Source organism: Rhinichthys klamathensis, unplaced genomic scaffold (genome assembly GCF_029890125.1).
Source record: "Rhinichthys klamathensis goyatoka isolate OS25496 unplaced genomic scaffold, OSU_Roscu_1.1 h1tg000132l_1, whole genome shotgun sequence".
Taxonomy (NCBI): domain Eukaryota; kingdom Metazoa; phylum Chordata; class Actinopteri; order Cypriniformes; family Leuciscidae; genus Rhinichthys; species Rhinichthys klamathensis.
The window spans coordinates 569,220-595,558 of NW_026606667.1; the positions used below are offsets into that span (position 1 = coordinate 569,220).

A 26,339-nucleotide genomic window follows, 5' to 3' on the forward strand; every position below is an offset into this window, starting at 1 on the left:
TCATTTCCGAGAGGTCCTTGCTGAAAACTTTCCTTCCAAAATAAATAATGGATTTCACCGTTCAAATTATGTTCTCGGAGCAGTGTGCACTCGTTGGAAATTGTAAAAAAAAAGCCAGTGGCTACACAGAAAGTGCAATAAACCATCATGTTGTTATAGAGTCAGCTCTCATGTGTGTCTGGATCTGCAGTCACACACTCCTGGAGAAGATTATCAAACATCATCATCATTCATAACCTGCTTCTCTACAGAGGACGGAACTGAACCGCTTTTATATTTCATTTCTATATCAATATGTTTTGTATTTAACCCTTGTGTTATGTTGCAGGTCAATTTGACCCGTTTCGATTTTCAAGTTGTTGGAAATACTGGTTAACCTTTGTTTTTTTTCTTGATATTTTGTTACTTTTTCTCATTTATCATGATGAACATGCATGCAAAGTTTCAACATGCTGATGTGTTTTGACATATACAAACAAAATTACTGTTACGTTCGTGATGTTCGCGGGTCAATTTGACCCTCATAGACAGCCATTCAAAAGCAACTGTACAGACACAAAATAAAAACATTTATTTTCTGTATGTCAGGGCACTTCAACTCCAGTTCTAACGTGCAAGTGCATCTAAAAGTTATCTAACCCTAACCAAACACACTTGAAAAAGATAAAATTACAGTGTTCAGAATTATTTGCAAATTACAGATGAAAATCTTTGTCAGACACAGATAGTAAAATAAGCTCTCATTTCAATATTCAAAATATCTAAAATACCTAGCTTTTAACCAAAACTTTTGTGTAGGATTTTCAAAGGCAGATTCACAGAGCCAAAAAATAAATAAAAAACATTTATTTGATGTATGATTTTGTTATGTTTGGTTTCTCACTTTCCAGTGAGTGAATAATGAAACTATGAAAATAGGTCTTAGGAAACTAGGGAAACTAGGAAACTTAGAAAAATTAAAAAAAAATCATTATACAGCAATTTCTTTTGTTCAGTTACGATGTTCAAAGCATAAAATGTAAAAAAATTTTTTTTTAAAGAATTAAAAAAGAAATATATGCAAAAAAAAATCAGTATACTGTTTATTTTCCAATTTTGTCAAAACAAAACTGTTTTAAAAAATGTTTAAAAACATTTTCATAAATCATATTTTCAGATATAATGTTTTTGTAATGTTTGACAAATGTTGATATTAAAAGTTTACAGTTTGTATCTAAATCTTTGTTGTTTTTCATAGTGTAATTTTTGAGGAATTGTATTGAATCCAATTAGGGTCAATTTGACCCGGTCCATAAAGGGTGTACACAGAAATCGAACAGAACACACACTTCATTTGACATGTTTCAAACAGACGTTTGGTTCAAGATGAGATTACTCACTCGTTCAGTGTACGAACACTAATCTTTGTTTGTCTTGATCAGGTTTGGTGTGATCTAAAAATACAAATAATGCACTTTTGAAAACCACTATTGAAGACAGAAAATTATTTTGGATGATGGTAAGTGAATTATGACAGACTTTTCATTTTCGGGGTGTAATTTCCCTTTAAGCGAACTGCAAGAACACTACATTTCGCAAACATATTAATATAAGACTCTGGACACAATATGTAATAACACATCAATCTGAATTGTGCAATGACAAATAAAACTCTCACAGATGCTCACAGAATGTAATGAAGTTTGTACAAAGTACTGGACATCATGCCTGTGTAACCAACATTTTCGCACTACAACTTAAAAATTTCATTCAAAAAGCATAATTTTCACACTTTTAATAATGTCAAATTAAACATTTTACTTTAAAGTACATTTTGAATCGCTGTTTGAATAATCTGTGTCGGGTTTTACTTGATGTGTTGACAAACATAGTAATGTAAAGTTAATATATAAATGTACTAAATTGCATCATTACAAAAATAATTACAAATCTATTTAAATAAAAATTCAATAGAAGTATACGTTAGTTTACCTTAAATGCTTGTCAGTTCATTCTGCATTACACTTTAACCATATTTCAAAGTAATTATGAATCAAAAGTATAAAGATGTACTTAAGTCTTACTTACAAATGTTTTTTTACTCGCTGAAGTTCAATTAATTGCAATTATAATGTTTATTATTATGCATTTTTTTTTATTGTAAATAAAATTCAGTTAAGGACCTGCAAACATTACATTCAGTTTGCACTCAGGTATATATTTTAAGGTATTCTTTTCTTTTTGTAATAAGTATTTAAGAAATTAAGATCCACTTAATTATACTTGCCATCAGCAATTTTCTTTTTAATGACTGTGCCATTTCACTGCTAAAATATTTATTATTAATCTCATTCCCATCGCTCGCATGCCACTGATTTTTATGGTGCATGTGTTTTGTCTTGTATTTATTATTTTGCATTATATTCTTGTTTTTTTTTTAATTATTACTTTTTATTTTATTTTGCAGAGGAGTGGCTTACTTTTAAAGTCCCCACTATTTTCTGGGTGAAAAGAAAAACTGTCCAGTTGATGTTTAGTCTTCCTTTGATCGATGTGTAACAGAAAAAATCAGTACCTGCATATTAACATCACATATCTTTCTCAGAGCAAGCATTCGCACGAGTGTAGTTTAGCAGCGGATCTCTGAGAAGAGTGAAGGGAAGGCTAAAGGTATGAAGCATTTTGAGTCTCGGTCGCCATTACAGAGTTGTTGCAAGACAAGAGCATTTGTAAAGGAAGTGACATCATTTGTAATCTTGCCAAGCACTGAATGCGGTCTGTCTTATAAAAACACAGCATGTCCTAAAACAATCAGCGCTGCACTTTTAGGGCATTTGCAGCAATCGCTGCTTAATCCCTTTAAGTGTTCACTTCACCTCTATTACTGAGAGTGTGGAGAAGTGGCAGAGGAAGGCAACGCTCGGAAAGTTCCCGATGTCACTGAAGCTGAAAAGAGTAAAACACAAGCCAGAGTGGTTCTACGACCTCGGCCCGGGTCAAGAGATCCAGAAATGAATCCACTCCAGCCAGCAGTTAGAGGGAAATTGTATCTCTGTACCCCAGTGTCAAGCTTGAGATCCGAGTTATACACTTACAGGCGTGTGTTGGATGTGAATGAAGTTTTATTTTCCAAGATATAACAATGCCCTGTGATTTTTTAGAGATGCATTTAAGCTAGACCAAACTAGAAGGGAATTGCATATTATTTGAATGTTATCATCACATTTTAATACATTTGCGAAATGCTGTATACTGGGAGGAAAAATGTGTTTTTCAAAAAAAAAAAAAAAAAAAAATATATATATATAGCCTATATATACACTCACCTAAAGGACTATTAGGAACACCATACTAATTCTGTGTTTGACCTCCTTTCGCCTTCAGAACTGCTTTAATTCTACGTGGCATTGATTCAACAAGGTACTGAAAGCATTCTTTAGAAATGTTGGCCCATATTGATAGGATAGCATCTTGCAGTTGATGGAGATTTGTGAGATGCACATCCAGGGCATGAAGCTCCCGTTCCACCACATCCCAAAGATGCTCTATTGGGTTGAGATCTGGTGACTGTGGGGGCCATTTTAGTACAGTGAACTCATTGTCATGTTCAAGAAACCAATTTGAAATGATTCGAGCTTTGTGACATGGTGCATTATCCTGCTGGAAGTAGCCATCAGAGGATGGGTACATGGTGGCCATAAAGGGATGGACATGGTCAGAAACAATGCTCAGGTAGGCCGTGGCATTTAAACGATGCCCAATTGGCACCAAGGGGCCTAAAGTGTGCCAAGAAAACATCCCCCACACCATTACACCACCACCACTAGCCTGCACAGTGGTAACAAGGCATGATGGTTCCATGTTCTCATTCTGTTTACGCCAAATTCTGACTCTACCATCTGAATGTCTCAACAGAAATCGAGACTCATCAGACCAGGCAACATTTTTCCAGTCTTCAAATGTCCAATTTTGGTGAGCTCTTGCAAATTGTAGCCTCTTTTTCCTATTTGTAGTGGAGATGAGTGGTACCCCGTGGGGTCTTCTGGTGTTGTAGCCCATCCGCCTCAAGGTTGTGCGTGTTGTGGCTTCACAAATGCTTTGCTGCATACCTCGGTTGTAACGAGTGGTTATTTCAGTCAAAGTTGCTCTTCTATCAGCTTGAATCAGTCGGCCCATTCTCCTCTGACCTCTAGCATCAACAAGGCATTTTCGCCCACAGGACTGCCGCATACTGGATGTTTTTTCCCTTTTCACACCATTCTTTGTAAACCCTAGAAATGGTTGTGCGTGAAAATCCCAGTAACTGAGCAGATTGTGAAATACTCAGACCGGCCCGTCTGGCACCAACAACCATGCCACACTCAAAATTGCTTAAATCACCTTTCTTTCCCATTCTGACATTCAGTTTGGAGTTCAGGAGATTGTCTTGACCAGGACCACACCCCTAAATGCATTGAAGCAACTGCCATGTGATTGGTTGATTAGATAATTGCATTAATGAGAAATTGAACAGGTGTTCCTAATAATCCTTTAGGTGAGTGTATATTGAACATTGATTGAGCAACAGATTTTGTGCGAAAATAAATCATAAAAGTGATTTGTTTTGTTTAAAAATCATTTAAATGTATGAGGTCGCAAGGTGGGCCACACGGAGTTAAACCAGCATGAGGCAAAATACATCAATACTTTAAAGTCCCCTGTCGTGAAAATCAAGCTTTTAATGTTGTTTATATGTGTATGTGGTGTTTTTAATACGCTTTAAGACAAACCATGTGTAAATTCATAAGTCGACAGCATTGCTGAGTATTTTCTCCTTATATTAAAACTGCAGTGAACCAAAGACAGTCTCAAAAACACGGTTTGAAATCGCTGGTGTTTCTGACGTCACAAACAAGCTTGTAACCAATCAGATCAACGTGTGATCGTCAACCAGTGGATCTCTGAGTGAGTGAGTGAGTGGAGGCGGGGCTCATTTGCATATTCATAGAACTGCATATACTAAATGAGGCAAGGGTGTCGAGTTACATCCAAGGCTTTATACCCTTTTATACCTGCAGCATTTGTACACGCATGCTCAGTGTGCACGCATGGTCTTCGTGTGGACGGAGATCTTTTCTGAAACGCCGTGGAAAACCCCAGAATGGACTAGGATCGTTTTCATGTTAAAACGCCATGTTAAAATGAAATGCACAAGTGTGGACACTTTTTGCCTGAAGAGTTTACGTCACTTATGTCAGCCTTAACTAACAATACTATCTAACAATGGAGACGAGTCTTACTGTAGGATACATTACCTAAAAATGCACTTCAGTGTGTTAAGAAAGTGAAAGTGCATTCTCTTTAAGTACACTTAAGTGGGTTTTTATTTCATTAATAGTATATTATCAAGTACAGTATTAATACTTTTAAAATTCAAAGTACACTAGTGTATACACGTGAAACTCGAAAAATTAGAAAATCGTGCAAAAGTTCATTTATTTCAGGAAATCAACTTAAAAGGTGAAACTAATATATTATATAGACTCATTACATGCAAAGTGAGATATTTCAAGCCTTTATTTGTTATAATTTTGACGATTATGGTTTACAGATATGAAAACATAATCATCAAAATTACTACAAATAAAGGCTTAAAATATTTCACTTTGCATGTAATGAGTCTATATAATATAAGTTTCACATTTTAAGTTGAATTACTGAAATAAATGAACTTTTTGCACGCTATTCTAATTTTTCGAGCATATTTTAAAAATCAAGTCAGGTTTGACATCCATGATGTCACGAAACACGTGAGAACCAATCATTTTTTTATGTCAAATCTGACACTTGACAGACTTGTTTCATTACAGAAGCAATGAGTGATTGGGACATTCCTCAAAATGTGACCTTTTGTGTTGCACGGAGGAAATGGGTTTGGAACGAGTGAAAGATAAGAGCATTTTCATTTTTGGCTGAACTATTCTTTTAAAGCACTGCAGCTGATCAGCTTGCAAAATCAGTGTCAGACTTTCATTCCTAATAAAAGTGTGCGTGATTAAAGCTCATCCTGCTGTATATGATTGATTCATCCGTCAGCACAGAGAGCTGTGAGCTCATCAATCGCCTTGCTTTATGAGTCGAGCTCGTCTCCCAAAAAAGCCCCATTAACCGCATTTCCTTGTTCTCATTTCCCTTTCCTTTTAATCTGCACATGTAACACCATTCACACTTATCCGCCTGTGATGAGACGTATTTGCTGTTCGAGATTCGCCCGTTCTCTGAGCAGGGTGCCAGTGCAACTCAACAACACACACTCTTGACCGCAGTCAGTCATATACCAGGGGTGTGTGTGTCCCGAAAGCATCGTTAGCCAACTATGGTCGCAAGTTCCGTCGTTATCATCAGTTCAACGAGTCGGTGTTTCCCGAAACCATCGTTCCAACGAACATTCACAAACAGCATCGCAGAGGTGTGTGTGTGAGCGACAGATCTCGAGCTGTGGTTAGAAGAAGAGTTTCTAGTTTGCATGACATGTGGACTCAATAAATCCTGATCTTGTGCCAAATAAGCAAGCTGACATTCAGTACAACCTGTGTCTTTTATTTAGAATACATACAAATGTGTTTGAGTTTGTCAAGAGATTTAAAGCGTTGTTTTTGAAGAGTGCGCAAGTGTGAACGAGCTCTAGTGCGTAAGAACGAGTCTATGATTAAAAACGCAAAATGACTGAGAAAAATGAGAAATATTCCTCAGATGCATGTCCGTAATTTATAGCAAAACATCTAGCGTTAATTCGATCTTAAACAGTTTCGTTAAAAAGAGTTGTTTCTCCACCACGTGCCGTCGTGACGTGACGACATAAACAAACGTGGTTGAACGACCAATTTGCTTCGGGAAACAGTCGTGACTAGCTAGTTGATTTCTTCAATGATGCATCGTACTTTGGTAGTGAAGCAGCGAGTTACGGCGTTGTACGGGACACACAGGTGTGTTTCCCGTACAACTACCGTACATAACTCGCTAACCCTAACTAGCTAGTCACGACTGTTTCCCGAAAACATATTGTCGCAAATTGGTCGTTCAACCACGTTTGTTAATAATGTCACGCAGGAGGTGGAGTAATAATTTATTTTAATGAAACTGTTTGAGATCGAATTAATGCTAGATGTTTTGATATAAATTACAGACATGTCATCTGAGGACTATTTCTCATTTTTCTCAGTTATTTCGCTTTATTTCCAGATTCAATCATAGACTCGTTCTTACGCACTAGAGCTCGTTCACACATGCGCACTCTTTAAAAACGACACTTTAAATCTCTTGACAAACTCAAAGACGTAAATGACATTTGTATGTATTCTAAATAAAAGACACAGGTTGTACTGAATGTCAGCTTGCTTATTTTGCTCAAGATCAGGATTTATTGAGTCCACATGTCATGCAAACTAGAAACTCTTCTTCTAACCACAGCTCGAGATCTGTCGCTCACACACACAACTCAGCGATGCTGTTTGTGAATGTTTGTTGGAACGATGGTTTCGGGAAACACCGACTCGTTGAACTGATGATAACGACTGAACTTGCGACCATAGTTGGCTAACGATGCTTTCGGGACACACACACCCCTGGCTGGTTATTACTGATGTTACAGACGATCTGTGGTCACCATGGCAACTCACCATGCAGCCAGTAGAGTCCATCCTTCTGTCTGAAACACATTTGAAGTTTTTCCGGCATCCTCCGTTGTCTTTGGAGCAATCCCTCACGGGACCAAACGACGCAAGCAGATCGTCCACCGTCTCGAAGTACGTGGACATGATGGCCTCTTCCCTACAGCGCAAACAAAGGAGATAAACACAACATTTCATTTAAAGTTTATCATCTTTAAGTACAATATCAATCTGAGAACAGACTGCTCACCAACGTTGCATTTATTTGATCACAAATACAGTAAAAATAGTGAAATATTATTACAATTTAAAGTAACTGCTTTCTGTGAATATATTGTAAAGTGTAATTTATTCTTGTGATAAAAGCTGAATTCTCAGCATGATTACTCCAGTCTTCAGTGTCACATGATCCTTCAGAAATCACTCTAATATGATGATCTGATGCTCGAGAAACATTATTATCATTGTTGAATTCACATTGGATTCATATTTTTGTGGAAATTGTGATGCATTTCTTCCCCTCACAATTATTTGATTAATAGATTGTTCAAAAGAAGATTTTTGGTTTTCAGTATATAGATTTTCAGCATATGGTTTCTGAAGGATCATGTGACACTGAAGACTGGAGTAATGATGCGGAAAATTCAGCTTTTCCATTAAAATAGATTTAAAAAAAAATAGATTACTGTTTCTACTGTAATGAGTGTATTCTCAGACATTAAAAAAGTAGGATGTGAACATTTGCAGTATGAACCTATAATTATATAATGTAAAATATGCAGTGAAAAAATAAGTGACTTCAACATGAGGACAAAGTTTAAAGCTTCAGCTGACGGCCAGAATCTGCACAACCGCGGCTATAGTCTGAGCGCAGGACACGTTTGTAACATGTTTGTTTTGTGACACAGACATATAATTTGTTCCTATCCATCTTTATTCTTCCATGAGGATGAAGCTGAAAGCGCAAGGTCACAGAAATAGTTAGTGTTGTTGCCATGACATCTGACCAACATCTGCAGTGATCTACAGTTTTATGGTTGTGACTATCACACACTATATATATATATATATATATATATATAATCCAACTGTCAGTTTCATTTACAAACTCTGTAAAGTAGAAGAAATTGATCATACAACTCAACACTATGTTGTGCCTTTGTACAGCCAAAACAAACTTTGTTGCAGTATTTTCCAGTTATCACTGTAAAGCTGCTTTGAAACAATCCGTATTGTAAAAAGCGATAGTCCACTTCAGACATTGTACTAACTGAGTAACGTATTGTTCAACTACATGTCAGCTAGCAGTCATTAGTATTAGTAGACTCTGTTTAATATCTAAACACTTTATTTTGATTCTCCTCAACAGACATTATACTGACTATGAGTAACTTTGCAACTATGTCTACTTATTCTACTAACCCGAACCCTATAACACTCGACTAATAGTCTAATGAGAGTTAGTTAACATGTAGTTGCAAATTAATGAGAGTTAGTTGACTTATTTGTTACTTATAGTTAAGTCTATCGGAATAAAGCATTACATTCTACAATTATGTAAAAGCATTCTCTTCTAGTCACATGCAAAGCATAATGGGAGCTGCAAATCTCAGTAATGCGATATTAATTGGCTTTTGTTTTAAACAATTCAACTGGAAATATTTAGTCAAAATAACATTATTTTAATCACAAATCTAAGTATAACATGCTTGCAACTAATTTACTTTAATGAAATGATTAGGCTTACTTATTGTGAGGAAATATTAAATTATTGTTGATATTATTGAAATATTAAATGTTATTACACCATTTTATATGCTTTTATAGACTCAGTTGTCAGGCATTTGCTGTAATTAAAGGCTCAATATATTCTTGAGCAGCATATACTTATTGTATTTACCTTCTGGATTTAATATATTAATAGTTTCGTGGCTCTTTGGTTTATGACTTGGGTCAACAGCCATGCCAGAACACTAGAATAGAATAGAATAGAATAAAATAAAATAGAATAGAATAGAATAGAATAGAATAGAATAGAATAGAATAGAATAGAATAGAATAGAATATATTGTATTGCCCCAACTTTGGGAAATTCATCTTGAACAACAACGGATCAATGGATCTATGGACCTCAGAATTTTTTTTTTATTAAAAAATGCAATTAATTTGCCAACCAACTGCTGAACAAAGACTGTTTCAGTTGTTAGTAGAGATTCAGCAATGTGACTCATACTGTGTCCTTGAATAAGTCTCATTCAAAACCTTGCAAGTAACAGACCCGACTGAATGCTTTTCGATTCAGTGCATGCTGAGATTCACATTCATGGTGAGTGCTCTTCTTTTCAATAGCACCTCAAGCTAAAGTCTCATGTTTCTTATTAATGACAGTATTTTCTGTGAACTTAGACAAAGACACTACAACATAAGCAGCAAAGAAATGAATTGGAGGTTAACCTGAGGTCATGTAACATATAAATGTCTGCTGAACAGACACATGAGAGGAAATGACCCTGGCCTGCGAACGATAAAAGATATGCTTCCAGTGCCGTCCAATACATCTGCGGATTCTCTGCTCACACAGTACGTACACAGCATGAATAGAGACAGATCAGTCTCAGTGGAAAAACAAAAAGCAAAAGCAAAACAGTGGCTGAATGTTTTACATGTCAGGAGGATTCTGGATTCTGTACAAGTGGCTGTTTCTAAACCACAAAAAGCAGCAAATTGGTAAAAGTTACAGTAAACAGTAAAAGTCTGGCTTTCGAAAATAGAAAAACCATAAAAAGAAGCTTGCAAGAGATTTCTAAATATCTCTAAATACGTTTTTAAATTAAACGTGAAATTTTGAAGTAGAAAGACTGATAGTATTTTCTTGTAAAGCATACTCCAATAATCTGAGTAAGTACAGTGTAACTACAGCACCTTAAATTAAAGTGTAATCAAATATTGCTCATTGTTAGTTCATGTTGTGCATAAATTAATGTCATGTCATGCATAAACCCTTAAATGCATGAATGTTTCACCAGTCATTATTACATATTCGGGTCTTTAAAGTTTCCGTGAGATTCATGGACAAATGATTTTACTGTAGTTTGATGAAGTAATGCTTTTGAAGTTTCACACATGCATGTGTATGTTCAAGTGCGGCTTCATCTGCCCACAGTCAAGTCAAGTCAAGTCAAGTCAAGTCAAGTCAAAAGTCAAGTCAAAAGTCAAGTCAAAAGTCAAGTCAAGTCAAGTCAACAAGTCAAGTCAACAAGTCAAGTCAAAGTCAAGTCAAAGTCAAGTCAACAAGTCAACAAGTCAAGTCAAGTCAAAAGTCAAGTCAAAAGTCAAGTCAAAAGTCAAGTCAAAGTCAAGTCAACAAGTCAACAAGTCAACAAGTCAAGTCAAAGTCAAGTCAACAAGTCAAGTCAACAAGTCAAGTCAACAAGTCAAGTCAAGTCAAGTCAAGTCAAAAGTCAAGTCAAAAGTCAAGTCAAGTCAAGTCAACAAGTCAAGTCAACAAGTCAAGTCAAAGTCAAGTCAACAAGTCAACAAGTCAACAAGTCAACAAGTCAAGTCAAGTCAACAAGTCAAGTCAAGTCAAATCGTCAAGTCAAGTCAAGTCAACAAGTCAAGTCAAGTCAAGTCAAGTCAAGTCGTCAAGTCAAGTCGTCAAGTCAAGTCAAGTCAAGTCAAGTCAAGTCAAGTTAACAAGTCAACAAGTCAAGTCAAAAAGTCAAGTCAAGTCAACAATTCAAGTCAACAAGTCAACAAGTCAAGTCAACAAGTCAAGTCAAGTCAACAAGTCAAGTCAAGTCAACAAGTCAAGTCAACAAGTCAAGTCAAGTCAACAAGTCAAGTCAACAAGTCAAGTCAACAAGTCAAGTCAACAAGTCAACAAGTCAAGTCAAGTCAACAAGTCAAATCAAGTCAAGTCAAGTCAAGTTAACAAGTCAACAAGTCAAGTCAAAAAGTCAAGTCAAGTCAACAATTCAAGTCAACAAGTCAACAAGTCAAGTCAACAAGTCAAGTCAAGTCAACAAGTCAAGTCAAGTCAACAAGTCAAGTCAACAAGTCAAGTCAAGTCAAGTCAACAAGTCAAGTCAAGTCAACAAGTCAACAAGTCAAGTCAACAAGTCAAGTCAAGTCAACAAGTCAAGTCAAGTCAACAAGTCAACAAGTCAAGTCAACAAGTCAAGTCAAGTCAACAAGTCAAGTCAACAAGTCAACAAGTCAAGTCAACAAGTCAAGTCAAGTCAACAAGTCAACAAGTCAACAAGTCAAGTCAAGTCAACAAGTCAAGTCAAGTCAAGTCAAGTCAAGTCAACAAGTCAAGTCAAGTCAACAAGTCAAGTCAACAAGTCAACAAGTCAAGTCAAGTCAACAAGTCAAGTCAAGTCAACAAGTCAACAAGTCAAGTCAACAAGTCAAGTCAAGTCAACAAGTCAACAAGTCAACAAGTCAAGTCAAGTCAACAAGTCAAGTCAAGTCAACAAGTCGTCAAGTCAAAAGTCAAGTCAAGTCAAGTTACCTTCATTTATATAGCGTTTATAACAAATTAGATTGTTTCAAAGCAGCTTCACTGTGATAATAGGAAAATAAAGTAACAGAGATTGTTTGGGCTTTACAGCAGCTCTAGAATAAAGCTATTGTCCAGATAAAGTTAGTTTTGATTGATTCACTTCCGTTGCAAAGATCATTAGTTATTAACTTAGAGTCCGCTTACACGACACCGTCCTAACAGAAAACCCTTAACGCAAGCCTTGAAATTGGTCCAAGCATTGAATTTAAAAGAAAAAATACATTATCACCTCCATGTAAACTTCAAAAACGCGAATCTGTGAAAACGCTGACGGCGTGCACATCCAACGGCGTCCCACAGTGGAACATCTGCGTTAATAATGAGCGTGTCTCTGCTGTCTCTGTAGAGCAGGTGGACGTCCACAGATGGGATTATTAGCAGTCCTCACAGGACAAAGCCTCCAAACTTCCCCTAACAAGACTGAGCATGATTTCCCATGGCAAGGGCACTGGCATTGCCCACAGCCTGCCTGCTCGCATTACATGTCACCCTAACAAGCTCTGCAGACACACACACACACACACATTACAGCTGCGCCTGGACACCAGCCTTAACAAGCGCTTACAGCTGATTCGAAAATGATTCTTGTTAAACACAGATCCATGCATGATAACTGATCTTGTTGTTGATCAATATCATATTTCACATGAACTACAAGGGCGAAACTCATAAAACCATGCAGTCATCAAAAAAAGTTTAACTTAGTAGATCATTCGTCATTTTATGGTATCTATGATGTACTGAACAGTGACTCCTGACTAAATACTATTCACCCATTATTCCCAACATGATGTTTTATTAACAAAGTCCGGGAGGAGCACGTTCAGATAATTACACCTAATTAAACACCTGTGGAGCTCGGCAGACTTGCCTCCATTCGTCCCTCCACCACCCCATCTCCTCACTTCTAGTCCTAACTACTCTTACAACAGCCGGGGGGAGTACTCTGGGTTCGGCCAAAAAACTCCCAGTTCGGACAGCACGCCAAATACGCATAATCTTTACTCTGTTTAATTTGATGTACGTGAACTCGTGAATAATTTTAATTGATTTTGTTTACTCTAATTGCACTTGTTTAGCTTTTTAGATGATGGTGACTGTGCCGACTCGTTTGGATCATGTGGACTGCTAGATTAACTGATTTGTGTTGATAACATACATGTGAAACTCGAAAAATTTGAATATCGCGCAAAATTTCATTTATTTCAGGAAATTAACTTAAAAGGTGAAACTAATATATTATATAGACTCATTACATGCAAAGTGAGATATTTCAAGCCTTTATTTGTTATAATTTTGATGATTATGGCTTACAGCTTATAAAAACCCCAAATTCAAAATTTGAATATTGTGAAAAGTTGAAAGACATAATCATCCAAATTATAACAAATAAAGGCTTGAAATATCTCACTTTGCATGTAATGAGTCTATATAATATATTAGTTTCACATTTTAAGTTGAACCACTGAAATAAATGAACTTTTACACGATATTCTAATTTTTCGAGTTTCACCTGTATTTTGGTTTTTAGTAAAGCAAAAATATCACTTGTGTTACAGTAATCATAAGGCCGAAGAAGTTCACTGGAAGTGAAACGTGTCTATGTCCTCTCTGTACAGAGCACGTTCATTTGCACATATTAACTAATAAAAACATATTTTGGATTTTTGTGGATAAATGGAAGTGAGCAGTTTTTCCTATTTTTGATTGAATTTGAGTCACTTGTAATGACAACATCCAATCCTACTAATAATATTACTGAAAAATAATTTCGTATCAATAAAGCACATAACCATTTTTCATTTTGTAGTACTGTAATGCATTTAAAAAAAAAGAAAGAAAAGAAAATAATCATTGAAAATAATGTATTGCAGTATAATTACCTATAAGCAGAATCACTCGGAGGAATGGGAAATAAAAACGGATGTTTGAATACATACAGTATTGAAAATTTGGAGGGTAAATGAGATTAGATAGATAGACAGACAGACAGACAGACAGACAGACAGACAGACAGACAGACAGACAGACAGACAGACAGACAGACAGACAGACAGACAGACAGACGATAGATAGATAGATAGATAGATGATAGATAGATAGATAGATAGATAGATAGATAGATAGATAGATAGATAGATAGAAAGAAAGAAAGAAAGAAAGAAAGAAAGAAAGAAAGAAAGAAAGAAAGAAAGAAAGAAAGAAAGAAAGAAAGAAAGAAAGAAAGAAATATTTGTTACTGTAGATGATCAAATATTGATATTAATCAGAATAATTTCTAGCACCAAACTCCAACAGAAGAGATATTTCAGATGTGGGGCAGTTGTGCTGCTGGGAGCTAATTGCAGTTTTCAGTGTGATCTAAAGTTGATGAACAATTTTTGGATTGCCGCCCTTATAGGAGTGGATATGAAACAGGTGAAATATTATTAAAGGGATAATTCCTTTGAAATTTGGCTGATTCAATCAGGGGCCGCAGTGGCTCTAGATGAAAGCCATTTGTCTTGTGATGCATAGGAGACTGATATTGCCGTGACATTTCATAACTGTGCTCGCTATTGACAATTTTAATCATTCTCACCCGCCCCATTCCTGGGATGTCTTAATTGAATTCCTGTATGACAGCTGGTGAGCACGGCAACATCGCGACAGTTAAGATTGCATTCTAATGCATATGCTCACACAAACAAACACCTGCCAAGAGACCTGCAGAAATGAAAGAATTGCTTTTTCCCGTTGTCTGGACCTCAGGAGAAATGTGAGCTTTATGTGAGTGGGTTGAAAGGGGTGATGGATGACTGTAAGCCTGCACCGCATGCGGAGAGCAAAACCCTGCAGAGCGATTGTGTAATTAATGTGAAGCCTGAATTATTGATGGATGCTGGCGAGGGCAAAGCTGCAGCCCCTCCTCTGAAAGGTGGGCGGCTGAGAATAACAAAGGTCAAGGGTCACATACACTCAGGTAATGTTTCACCCACCTGGACCTCGATAACATACAGTAAACACCGCAAAGCAAGCAGTGAGAATGTCAAAAAGTTGAGAAATGCATGAAAATAATTCGCTATGAGGTGAAGTCCGCAGGCTATTAGACATATTTCAAAACCTGCTGATAGATTTATTTTATTTATTTGGTGGATGTGGTCCTTAAATCACGTTATTACATATTGCTATTAGACATACAATATATCTCACGATAATGAAAAAACACGGTAGGCCTTAAATTGCACTTAAAAAATACAACAAATAATTCTTTATTATTAGATTTTTAGAATGCATTTTAATAACAGTCTGATTAATGTTGAGTCTTAAACTGGAAACTCTCAAGGGTTGGCTTTCTAAATATATGTGTGTTATGTGTCTATTCAGAATGACTTGTGAGCAGAAACCTTTATATTGTGTCATGAATGCATCACTTGCCAACATAGGGGCTGACTTGTAAGGGGTTAAGAATACTTCCATCAGCCAGTTCAAATTTACAACACTTACACACACATTCGCACTCTGATGCAAACAAACCCAATACAGATGAGAAGAATAGGGGAACGAGTGAAGGAGATGTGATGAATGAAAATGCACATTCACACTTCACGTTATCTGGTAACCCCTTACACAAAGAAAGCTGCAGAACACGGTAGTCACTCCTGTATTTGAGTCCTTAATATGGTTACATTCACATTCAGTTTAGATAATGACGGAAGTGACATCCATTCTACAGCATAACCAGACTCACACCTGTGCTTTTTCAGGACTCGCCTTTGGAAATGAATGGCTTCTGGTCTACAGTGTGTCGTTTGTTTGTAAGCAATGGATAGACGGCTTCAGGGAAATGTGTTGTTGATTCAGCATTTGCCAGAGGTCTGTAAATGAATCATGGCCTTTGTAATGCCAAGTAAAAATGATTATTGCAGAACAGTCAACACTAGTGGTGTATAATTTACCAATCCCTGATCCCGAACCTCCCCCTGAGTAGAATAATCAATCCTAAATAGCCAAAACAATCTCACCAGGATCATCGATTTATTCAGGAAAGAATTACAAATAATTAATTCCATTCATGTTTATTTGCATAGCGCTTTTCACAATACAAATGGTCCTACGGCGGCTTTACAGAGAAAGCCCTAATGAGAGAGAGCCAATGCAAACTGTGGCAAAGGAAAACTTGGACTGATTGATGGATGGACTGATTGACGGACTGATTGATGGATGGACTTATTGATGGATGGATGGATGAATGGACTAATTGATGGATGGATGGATGGATGAATGGACTGATTGACGGACTGATTGATGGATGGATGGATGGACTGATGGATGGACTAATTGATGGATGGATGGATGGATTGATTGATGGATGGTCTGATTGATGATTGGATGGATGGATTGATGGATGGACTAATTGATTGATGGATGGATGGATGGTCTGATTGATGGATGGATGGATGGATGGATGGACTGATTGATGGATGGATAGATAGATGGACGGAATGATTGATGGATGGATGGACTGATTGATGGATGGACTGAATGATGGATGGTCTGATTGATGGATGGATGGATGGACTGATTGATGGATGGTCTGATTGATGGATGGATGGATGGACTGAATGATGGATGGTCTGATTGATGGATGGATGGATGGACTGATTGATGGATGGTCTGATTGATGGATGGATGGATGGACTGATTGATGGATGGTCTGATTGATGGATGGATGGATGGACTGAATGATGGATGGTCTGATTGATGGATGGATGGATGGACTGATTGATGGATGGATAGATAGATGGACGGAATGATTGATGGATGGATGGACTGATTGATGGATGGACTGAATGATGGATGGTCTGATTGATGGATGGATGGATGGACTGATTGATGGATGGATAGATAGATGGACGGAATGATTGATAGATGGATGGACTGATTGATGGATGGACTGATTGATGGATGGATAGATAGATGGACGGAATGATTGATGGATGGATGGACTGATTGATGGATGGACTGAATGATGGATGGACTGATTGATGGACGGACGGACTGATGGATGGATGGAGTGACTGGTTGATTGATTGATTGATGGATGGATGGATGGATGAATGGATGGATGAACTGATTGATTGATTGATGGATGGATTGATGGATAGACTGATTGATGGATGGATGGAGTGACTGGTTGATTAATTGATTGATGGATGGATGGATGGATGGATGGACGGACTGATGGATGGATGGATGGATGAACTGATTGATTGATGAATGGATGGATTGATTGGCTGGTTGATTGATTTATTGATGGATGTATCAATGGATGAATTTATAGATGGATGGATTGACTGGTTAATTGAATGTTTTGTATTTTGTTTAAAAAACAGGGGAAGAGCATTAGATTTATATTACATTATTTGCCTCTTTCCACGTTAGTGTTAACAATCATTCTCACACTCGAGCACAAGAAGAGACCATTATAGTGATTAATGCTCCTCTCAGTGAATCTAGCGTCCCCCTCTTATTTCAAATCAGCTTTTTTTTGCACCTACACATTTGACTTGGTGCTTACAGAATTAGGATTAGATAATACTTTATAATAATGCAGCAGATTAAGGTTTCCACTGTTAGAGTGTTGGAGCCCTGAAAAGTGTGGGGCTCAAATATAATTTTTCAAGTTATTTTTATTTTTAAAACATTTGATGATAATGATTATTAGATTATAAACACTTCAGTGCCCTCCGAAGACATCATTTTAGGTAGTTTGGCACGTAAGGACTTCTCCCAGTAAGTCTCTCAGACATCTGAGTTTGTTACAGGCACAGTATTGTTTCCTTTGTTCAGTTTTGTGATACACTCAGGTTGTGCAGGGGACGAGAGCTGTTCAACTGTTATTACGATCATAATTTTTATGGAGCAGATTTGCCGGTAATTTATTCTGTATTAGAGTGGCATTTCCAGAGGGCGCCGGTGAATGGGGTTGATGAGGGTCACAGGCCGGGCTAATGGGAATGCAGACATGATGTGGCCCCAGTTTGACACATTCAGTGATGGAAAGGTCTGTAATATCAGTGCCACTAATCCATTCCCTTTTAAAGTTAATTAAAGACAAACATTTTAATGGCTTCTGGCATTGTTGAGGTAGCCTCCCATATGAGAGCATAGTTTTTCAACTTAAACGTGTCAAAGGAATCAACATATGCTTGACCTGTTCACATAAGAGTTCAGTAGAACTTCTTCCATACAAACTTCCAGATGGTAAAATTGCTGCATAGCTACTATTGTAGAGGAAGCATTCGTGCAATCAAGGTGCTGTTCAAAGCACTTTTCAGGAGCAGATGTTTCCTTGATTACATTCAACATGTGTTTTGATGCAGCATGCCATTTACTAGAAACAACATATAAAGCTGCAAGAAGAAATATGAGGGCAAGGCAAGCCCTGAAAACACAGCTGAAACTAAACGCTGAAATGGCTCATATAAGCTCAGTTCAGCATGCTAAGAAGCTCATCCTAATAACATTTTGTATATATATGAAAAGGTCTCATTTTATTTTTCCTTGAAAAAAGTAAGTAGTTTTATAAATAATATAATTTCCACCAAGTCATTTCTGATCCACAGATGCATTTAAGGGGGTTTAAGTCACACACACATTATTCACTTCATGGCATCGATGGTTCCATGAAGAACCTTTAACATCCATGGAGACTTTTCACTGCAAAAAGGTTCTTTACAGTAAAAAAAAGAATCTTCCGATTATTAAAAAGATCTTCACACTCAAGAATAAAAACAAAAAGGTTCTTTCGACAAATGAAAGATTCATGAAAGGTTCTTTGAGGAAACAAGAATGATTCTTTAATGACGTCACTGCTGAGACAAATAAAAACGCCTCTTGAAACGGGAGAAAAAGAGTCTTGTATCATTTACATTTCTAGAAGAGGAGAGTGGAGGTGAATCTGGTCAGATTACCTCCTGTTTGACTGTGAATGCAAAAAAGAAACAAAAAAAGCATCCTAGTGTCAAGTATCCTCGGTCTTGAACATCATTGTGCACATGAAGAGGTAAAATGAAAAGGTAAAACTGTACATGAAGAGGTTTTGAGAGTCTAATTAAAACCTCATTATGATAGGAGTTTAAAATGAGAGCAATATCTCAAAATGAACTACATAATCTCACCTAGACTTGAGCAAATGGAACAAAAATAACTCTTTCACATTCTATCTCTCCTCATATTACTACTTAATTCGGTAACACTTTATAATACGGTAACTACACGCTAATAATCATTAGTTAAGCATGAGTAAACAGTTAATTCATCATTCATAAAGCATTAATAGACATTAATAAGCAGTTTATAAATAAAGCTATAAATGCTTTCTTCTTGATTTACAAGCATATCTATAATTTATTTAATAATTGTATTTTCATCCTTTATTAATGATCAATTTATTATTTCTAAATGATTAATTGCATTTTTTATAAACCAGTTATTTAAGAGTTTTCAGTGGTTCACAAGATTACTTAGAACGTGTAAGTAAATGATTAATAAACTATTTAAATGTACATTCATACATCTTATTATTCAGACATATGGTTACTTAGTGTGTTAATAAATGCTTTATTAACATGTATTTAAGCTGTAATTCAGGGTTAATTCGGGTAGTTATAAAGCATTTAGTAGTGGTCAGTTAACTATGTTTGTGAGCTCATCTAAAGTGAGGACTATTCATGCCTTGTAAAGCTTTTATAAAGGAGATTTAAAGGCTGTTAAATATTTCTATGTTCTGTATCACTGTGTTGTGTTTGTTACATTTTACTTTTTAGAAGATTGATGCGCATTCAAATCTCCTTTATAAATGCTTTACAAGGCATGAATAGTCCTTACTTTAGATTAGCTCACAAAATAGTTAACTGACCACTACTAAATGCTTTATAACTACCTGTATTTACTACATTTACTTACACTTTCTAAGTGATCTTATGAATAACTGACAACTCTTAAATAACTGGTTTATAAATAATGCTATACTTCATTTAGAAATTATTAATTGATCATTAACAAAGTATGAAAATACAATTATTAAACGCATTATAGATATGCTTATAAATCAAGAAAAAAAGTGTTTATAGCTGTATTTATAAACTGCTTATTAATGTCTATTAATGCTTTATAAATGATGAATTAACTGTTTACTCATGCTTAACACATGATTAATAGCATGCAGTTATTATAAAGTGTTACCCTTAATTCAAATCTGAAAGGTTACCTTATCTTTACTGTATGCTTTGATATCACTACTGTTGGTAGAATGTATTTAAAATATTCACATAATATCACTAAAGTGGTTCAATTCTAGTGAATTCTAATGTAATTTGACATAATTTATCTGTTTTTCCAAGGTTTAATACGCCATTATGAACAGTAATTTACTGTAAAGTCAATTCTATATTTTTACGTTTTTTTGCATGTAATTTTGTGAAATGGTTATTTGCTGTAATTTAACGGAATACGTCTGTAAACTTTGCTGCCAGAGATTTACCGTTTTTTTTTTTACAGGATTTGTTTTTACAGTGTTATATACTGTTGGTAGAATGTATATAACATATTCACATAATATCACTAAAGTGGTTTAATTCTAGTGAAACTTTTTTTTGCGAAAATAATCCAGTTAAAGTTTGAAAATAACTTTTTTTTTCAGTTTTGTTTTGTTCTGTATTTTAACACAGACTGCATGAAAAAAAGCTTCTGTGTGCCGTATCCCGATGCCTTTCATGGACTGTACCTTAAAATCAAATGAAAACCATCTGTAATTGAAGCAGCGTGTAACTGTCTCTCCTCTTCTGTTTCACTCTGTCGCTGTTCAGATGTAATCTACATTTCTACCTTAAGGACAGCATTGATTTGCCGGTCAAATTTAAGCTCAGAGTCAAAAATGACACCAAGGTTCCTCACGCTAGACAGTTTTTTTCCCAGAAAACAACCCCAGGCAGTCATCATCCACACATCACGCACACCAATTCCCATTGGCCTGTTCAATAGTACTCGAAGATGATTGGCTCCCTGGTGCGATCCCCATTCAGTCGACTACGTCCTCCGTTCCCTCCTTCAGGGACGTTTTCTGTTGTGTTTATCTGACTCGTACAGCACTTTGGTCAGTCCTCAGACTGTTTTTAAATGTGCTTTATAAATAAAAGAACTTTTATCAGTAAGAGCAGCTGTCATTTCAGTCAGTCTTGCACTGCCCAATGTTGAAATACTAACTGGTGATTAGTTACATGGCTGGCAGAATAGTTTAGTTCTTTTGTAAATTTCACAATAATAAATGTCTGTGTGACACACCAAAATAAATGCCTTAAAATCCAACAGTTCGACTTGATTCAAATTGACATCTATTGCATTTTTTCATGAAGATTTTTCAATGGAGGAATTATACTAATCAGTTTTAATAATAACAATTATTACTTATTTCACAGGGCCATAAAAAACTACATTGACACATTATGTGTTTATTACAGGAGTTTATTGATGGTTCATTTCATGAATCAAAACAAAAAAGAAGAAAATGACTGATGAGATTACACAAAATATCGATATTATTTTAGGATTTACTAAGTTACACAGTTAACAGAGGAAAGGAAACCCTTGAACCTTAATTTTTTCTTTCTTTCTGAGAAATATTTCTTTCGAAGGTCTAAGACACACGTTTGATCTTCATGCTGATGGATTTCATACCGACATGGTAATTATTCTTCCAAGTGTACCAATAATTTCCAACGGTGTTATCTTTGGCAACTTGCCCCCATAAATACAAACCGTTGGGGTTTGCATTGTAACAGGCTGCGTACCAAAATCCCCCGAGACACAGTTTGGCACAGTTCTTCTCGTGAGTGTCTTGGTCTTTGTCAAAGGTGGAGAACTTCTGTTTATTATGGTAGGGCAAAGAGTTGCCTGTAGAGAAGAGGACATTAACATCATATTTAGATGAAGAAAATTTCATTGAAATTACAAAACATTTGATAGCGCATGAACAAGTGCACTCGAGTGTTAAAGTATGAAAGTGTCCTACCAGCTCCTCCATCCTTGAATCCTGAAACATGCAGTTTATACCCGTCATATTCTGGACCCACAGAGAAGGATGAGTACAGAGCAAAACCCTTCCTTCCAGTGAAGTCCTCCAGATCCACTCTCAGCATGTACTTTCTGTTACGTGTCAGCTGGTACATGTTCTCCAGCCCTGTTCACACACACGAAGAACGTGTTCAACCAAACACATGATCATCCACACAAACGGACACACGGTGTGAGATCTTACCCAGCCAGTATTCGCCCTCGGTTGCCCCGAATCCTCTCTTGTACTCTTTCCACGGCCGGTAGAAATTAATACTGCCATCCATTCTCCTCTGAATCACCTGTGATGGGTTTATACAGAATATATGATTCATAACGTATGTCCTGATGTGTGTTTGCTGATCTAAAGTCACATTCGTACCGTCCATCCTCCGTTGTCTTCATCTTTCCCATCTGAGATCATGTGACAGTAAACCCAGACAGGAACGTCTCCTGCTGGATAGATGGAGTAAATCCCACTGAGCTTTTGTCCTGCTTTATAGACATCAGAACAGTCGACCGGCTTGAATCCATCAGCAACACAAACAACAGACGCCGTGAAAACAGAGAGCAGAGCCGCGACAAACACCGTCATCTGGAGAGACACGACTGATCAAGATCCTCATTTACAATAAAAGTAAAAACAGTCGCTGTAAATGTGAATGAACTTACCGCCATCGTCTCGGTATCTTCTCAGATGATCACTGCAGATTATAATCAATGTTTTTTTTTTAGATCTGGAAGAAATCAAACCAAAAAATCATCATATTGTTGTTTGTGGAGTTACACTGTTGTAGAAAAGTCTTAATATTCTGTGAGGTAAAAGATGAAGAATGAAACAGTAACTCACCGTTTGTGTTGTGCCTTGTGTTGTTCAGTCACTCTTTATATCTGTTAGATTCTTACGCCCTACCTTTGTGTTACAGAAGAAATGTATATTGCAAAACCCTTCTTGGCACGTAGCTTGTGTTAATTTAATTTATTAAATTGCTTTTTGCTTTTATTTTGACAGGATAACGATAAATCGTTGAGTCACTCGCATCTTCAACTGACTTTTTATCAGTAAGAGCATCTGTCATTACAGTCACTCTTGCACTGCACAATGTTGAAATACTAAATGTTGATAAGTTACATGGTAAGCAGGCTTGAAATGCAGAGTCATACAGTTTCCAAAAACTGTGCAAAAATGTCCATCCTTAACCCTTTCACGCAGAGTGGTCAGTACAGTGGGCAGCTGTTCAAAAAGCATTTTCTTGCATTTGCATGGGTTTTGATGGCATAGTTGCGCATGCAGTGGACCCTGGTGCATCATCCTATACACTGCCTCCAAGTGCCAAGCCAATGTGTGTCGATTCTTTTTCCCTCCAAACCAAGATGGCCGACAGCCACTCAGAAATCCCAAGGAGCTCAGGAATATCCACCCATTCCTTCTATCCTACGAGACTCTTGCAAGTAAAAAAAATGTTGTATATAGTGGACCTCATGCATCACTAGCTGTATTTCAGCTACAATTCATACTATTACTGTGACTGTTGTTCTTGAAAATACTTAACTTTTTTTTTTACTGTAAATAAATTTATTTGTGTAATTAGAATATAATTTGCAGTTAAATCAAAAAAGTAATGTGATTACATAATGTGTGTGTTACGGTAAGTAGACACAGGAGAGGAAGATGGATGGTGAACAGTGATTTAAAAATAAATAATAATAATTTGCTACATTTATATAGCGCTTTTCTGGTTACTCAAAGCACTTTACATAGAAGGGGAATCTCCTCAACAACCACCAAAGTGCAGCTCCACCTGGATGAAGTGACGGCAGCCATATTGCGCCAGAACGCCCACCACACACACCACACACACACACACCCAAAATTGTCCAAAATTGTCATGCCCTTCACTTGCTAACTCCCCTCCGTCTTGTTCACTCGGATGTACGTCATTGCTTACGTTGCACAAGTGCCCACTACTGGCGGAAACTGAATTGGCTGAATTGGAACGTCCTAAGCCCTTGCTCACTTGGAATCAGCCATGGAGTTGATTAATTATTTACTTTTTTTTTTCCTTTAAGAATTTGTTTAATGCAGCATCCAAATGTATAGGTGTGTTTGGGTTGTTTAAAATTAAATATATATATATATATATATATAATTAATATATCAGAGTTGTTTGTGGTGGTGGTGATTAGACGAGATCTGCGGTGACGTCACAATCGTGTTGCATTGTGGTATATGGAGCTGCCTGAAGTGTACATATGAAGTAGACTCGCTCCCTCGGACAAAATTGAGGGAACAAGTGTCTGTCCATATAAACTTCCCTTCTCCACTTCACGAAGTGGAACGCACTTCAAAATGGCGGCAGGGATTCCCCCTAGGGGAAGTGCTTAGGGAAGTTCGCAAGTGCGTGTCTAAAAGTGGACTGGAACGCAGACAGGGTGATGAAGCCAATCAGTATACGAGGATGATTAGGAGGCCATGATGGACAGAGGCCAAGGGCCAAATTTAGCCAGGATACCGGGGTTACACCCCTACTCTTGGGATTTTTAATGACCACAGAGAGTCAGGACCTCTGTTTAACGTCTCATCCGAAGGACGGTGCTCTTTGATAGTATAGTGTCCCCGTCACTATACTGGGGCGTTAGGACCCACACAGACCACAGGGTGAGCGCCCCCTGCTGGCCTCACTAACACCTCTTCCAGCAGCAACCTGGGTTTCTCAGAAGGTCTCCCATACAGGTACTAACCAGACTCTGCTTAGCTTCAGTGGCCAACCAGTCTTGGGCTACAGGGTGATATGGCTGCTGGCTATATTTACTGAAATACAAAGGTTCGGGGATGAGGTGAGCAGGGTAGAGGAGTCCAAAAGAAAAGATCTTGGCGGAGACACAGAGTAAAGGAATACGCTGGATATAGGGAGATCACTGGAGAGTGGACACGGGGAATACTCCACTTAAAGCAGCACTAAGTAGGAATTCCGTTTTTGTCAAACAGCGACCCCTAGAGTCGCTGTGGAGCACTTGTACTGTCGTGAATAGCACTCACGCAGAGATGGCTCGCACTCACGGCCGGATCCCCTCCCCCTGTACACCGGTACCTGTTCAGTAGGATGGACGCTGTAACGAGTGGAAAAAAGGTATGGCCCCTTTAAGAGCTGCGCGCGCCCTGTTTAACTGTCGGCAGTCTGTATTGTATGTGCGCCTCGAACACCACATGTATACGGCGCCGGGTTATTTCTGTTTGATGCTCATTTTATCAGAATTTTACAACCCGATCTCACGACCAATTCGTCCGAATTTGACGAGTGATTAAAAGATGGCTAATTCGTAACAATTCGTACGACCTCACTCGTACGAATTAGTACGATTTTTGCTAAAACGTACATATTTGACGAGTTGCCCAATTCGTATGAATTCGTACGAATGACCTACCCCTGACCCCGCCCCTAAACCTACCCATCACGTGGGTTTAGACAAATCGTACAAATTCATACGAATGAGGTCGTACGAATTGTTACGAATTAGCCATCTTTTAATCACTTGTCAAATTCGGACGAATTGGTCGTGAGATAGCGTTGGAATTTTATCAGATCTGTTTTTTGCCGTAAAGCAATTCGTTACCTCACGAGACCTGATATCATACGATACTTCCTAACACTGAGGCCGGCGGCCCAAAGCTGCAAGGGTGGTTTTGCGGCTCAAAGGCACCAGGGGGGTGCGAGACGTCCACCATTCAACACGAAATCAGTAATATAAACATTACAATGACTCGAAAGCTGTTCGGTTAAGGTAAAAAAGTTACTTAGTTCACCTTTAACATCAACGAGGTCGGACAAGGAGCTGGGGTGAGGTGAGTGCACATATAGTGGTAGTGATGAGGGTGATGATGACGTGCAGGTGGGGAGCAGGAGGGATGCTGGGAAGTGTAGCGCAGAGGATGGTGACTAGGTGGAAATGTGACAGTATGTGACTAGTGATGCATTACTTTACTCATTACATCAAAAAAGTAATCTGATTACGAAATGCACATTACTTTTAATGCATTACTTTACCTG

General features: G+C 37.3%; 2 protein-coding genes across 2 annotated transcripts in view; both read right to left on the reverse strand.

The window, feature by feature from the left end:
* Positions 1-26,339, reverse strand: part of LOC130089428 (astrotactin-2-like) — a 482,727-nt gene that overhangs the window by 164,949 nt on the left and 291,439 nt on the right. Inside the window, exon 11 of the mRNA XM_056256733.1 lies at positions 7,638-7,788. Within this exon, the coding sequence (XP_056112708.1) occupies positions 7,638-7,788 (151 nt within the window). The remainder of the gene's footprint in view (positions 1-7,637; positions 7,789-26,339) is intronic.
* On the reverse strand, positions 21,875-22,900 carry LOC130089432 (microfibril-associated glycoprotein 4-like). Its single transcript, XM_056256741.1, has 4 exons — positions 22,673-22,900; positions 22,496-22,592; positions 22,250-22,417; positions 21,875-22,131 (listed from the first exon to the last, which is right to left on the reverse strand). Exons 1-4 carry the CDS (start codon positions 22,883-22,885, stop codon positions 21,875-21,877), a joined length of 735 nt encoding a protein of 244 aa, XP_056112716.1. The 5' UTR covers positions 22,886-22,900.

Bases quoted from the DNA above. Each gene is read 5' to 3' on its own strand.
- LOC130089432 (XM_056256741.1), bottom strand. From the start codon at position 22,885: ATGACGGTGTTTGTCGCGGCTCTGCTCTCTGTTTTCACGGCGTCTGTT. The intron at 22,593-22,672 runs GTACGAATGTGA...AACCCATCACAG, and splicing joins AAGACAACGGAGGATGGACG to GTGATTCAGAGGAGAATGGA. The intron at 22,418-22,495 runs GTAAGATCTCAC...GTGTGTGAACAG, and splicing joins CGAGGGCGAATACTGGCTGG to GGCTGGAGAACATGTACCAG.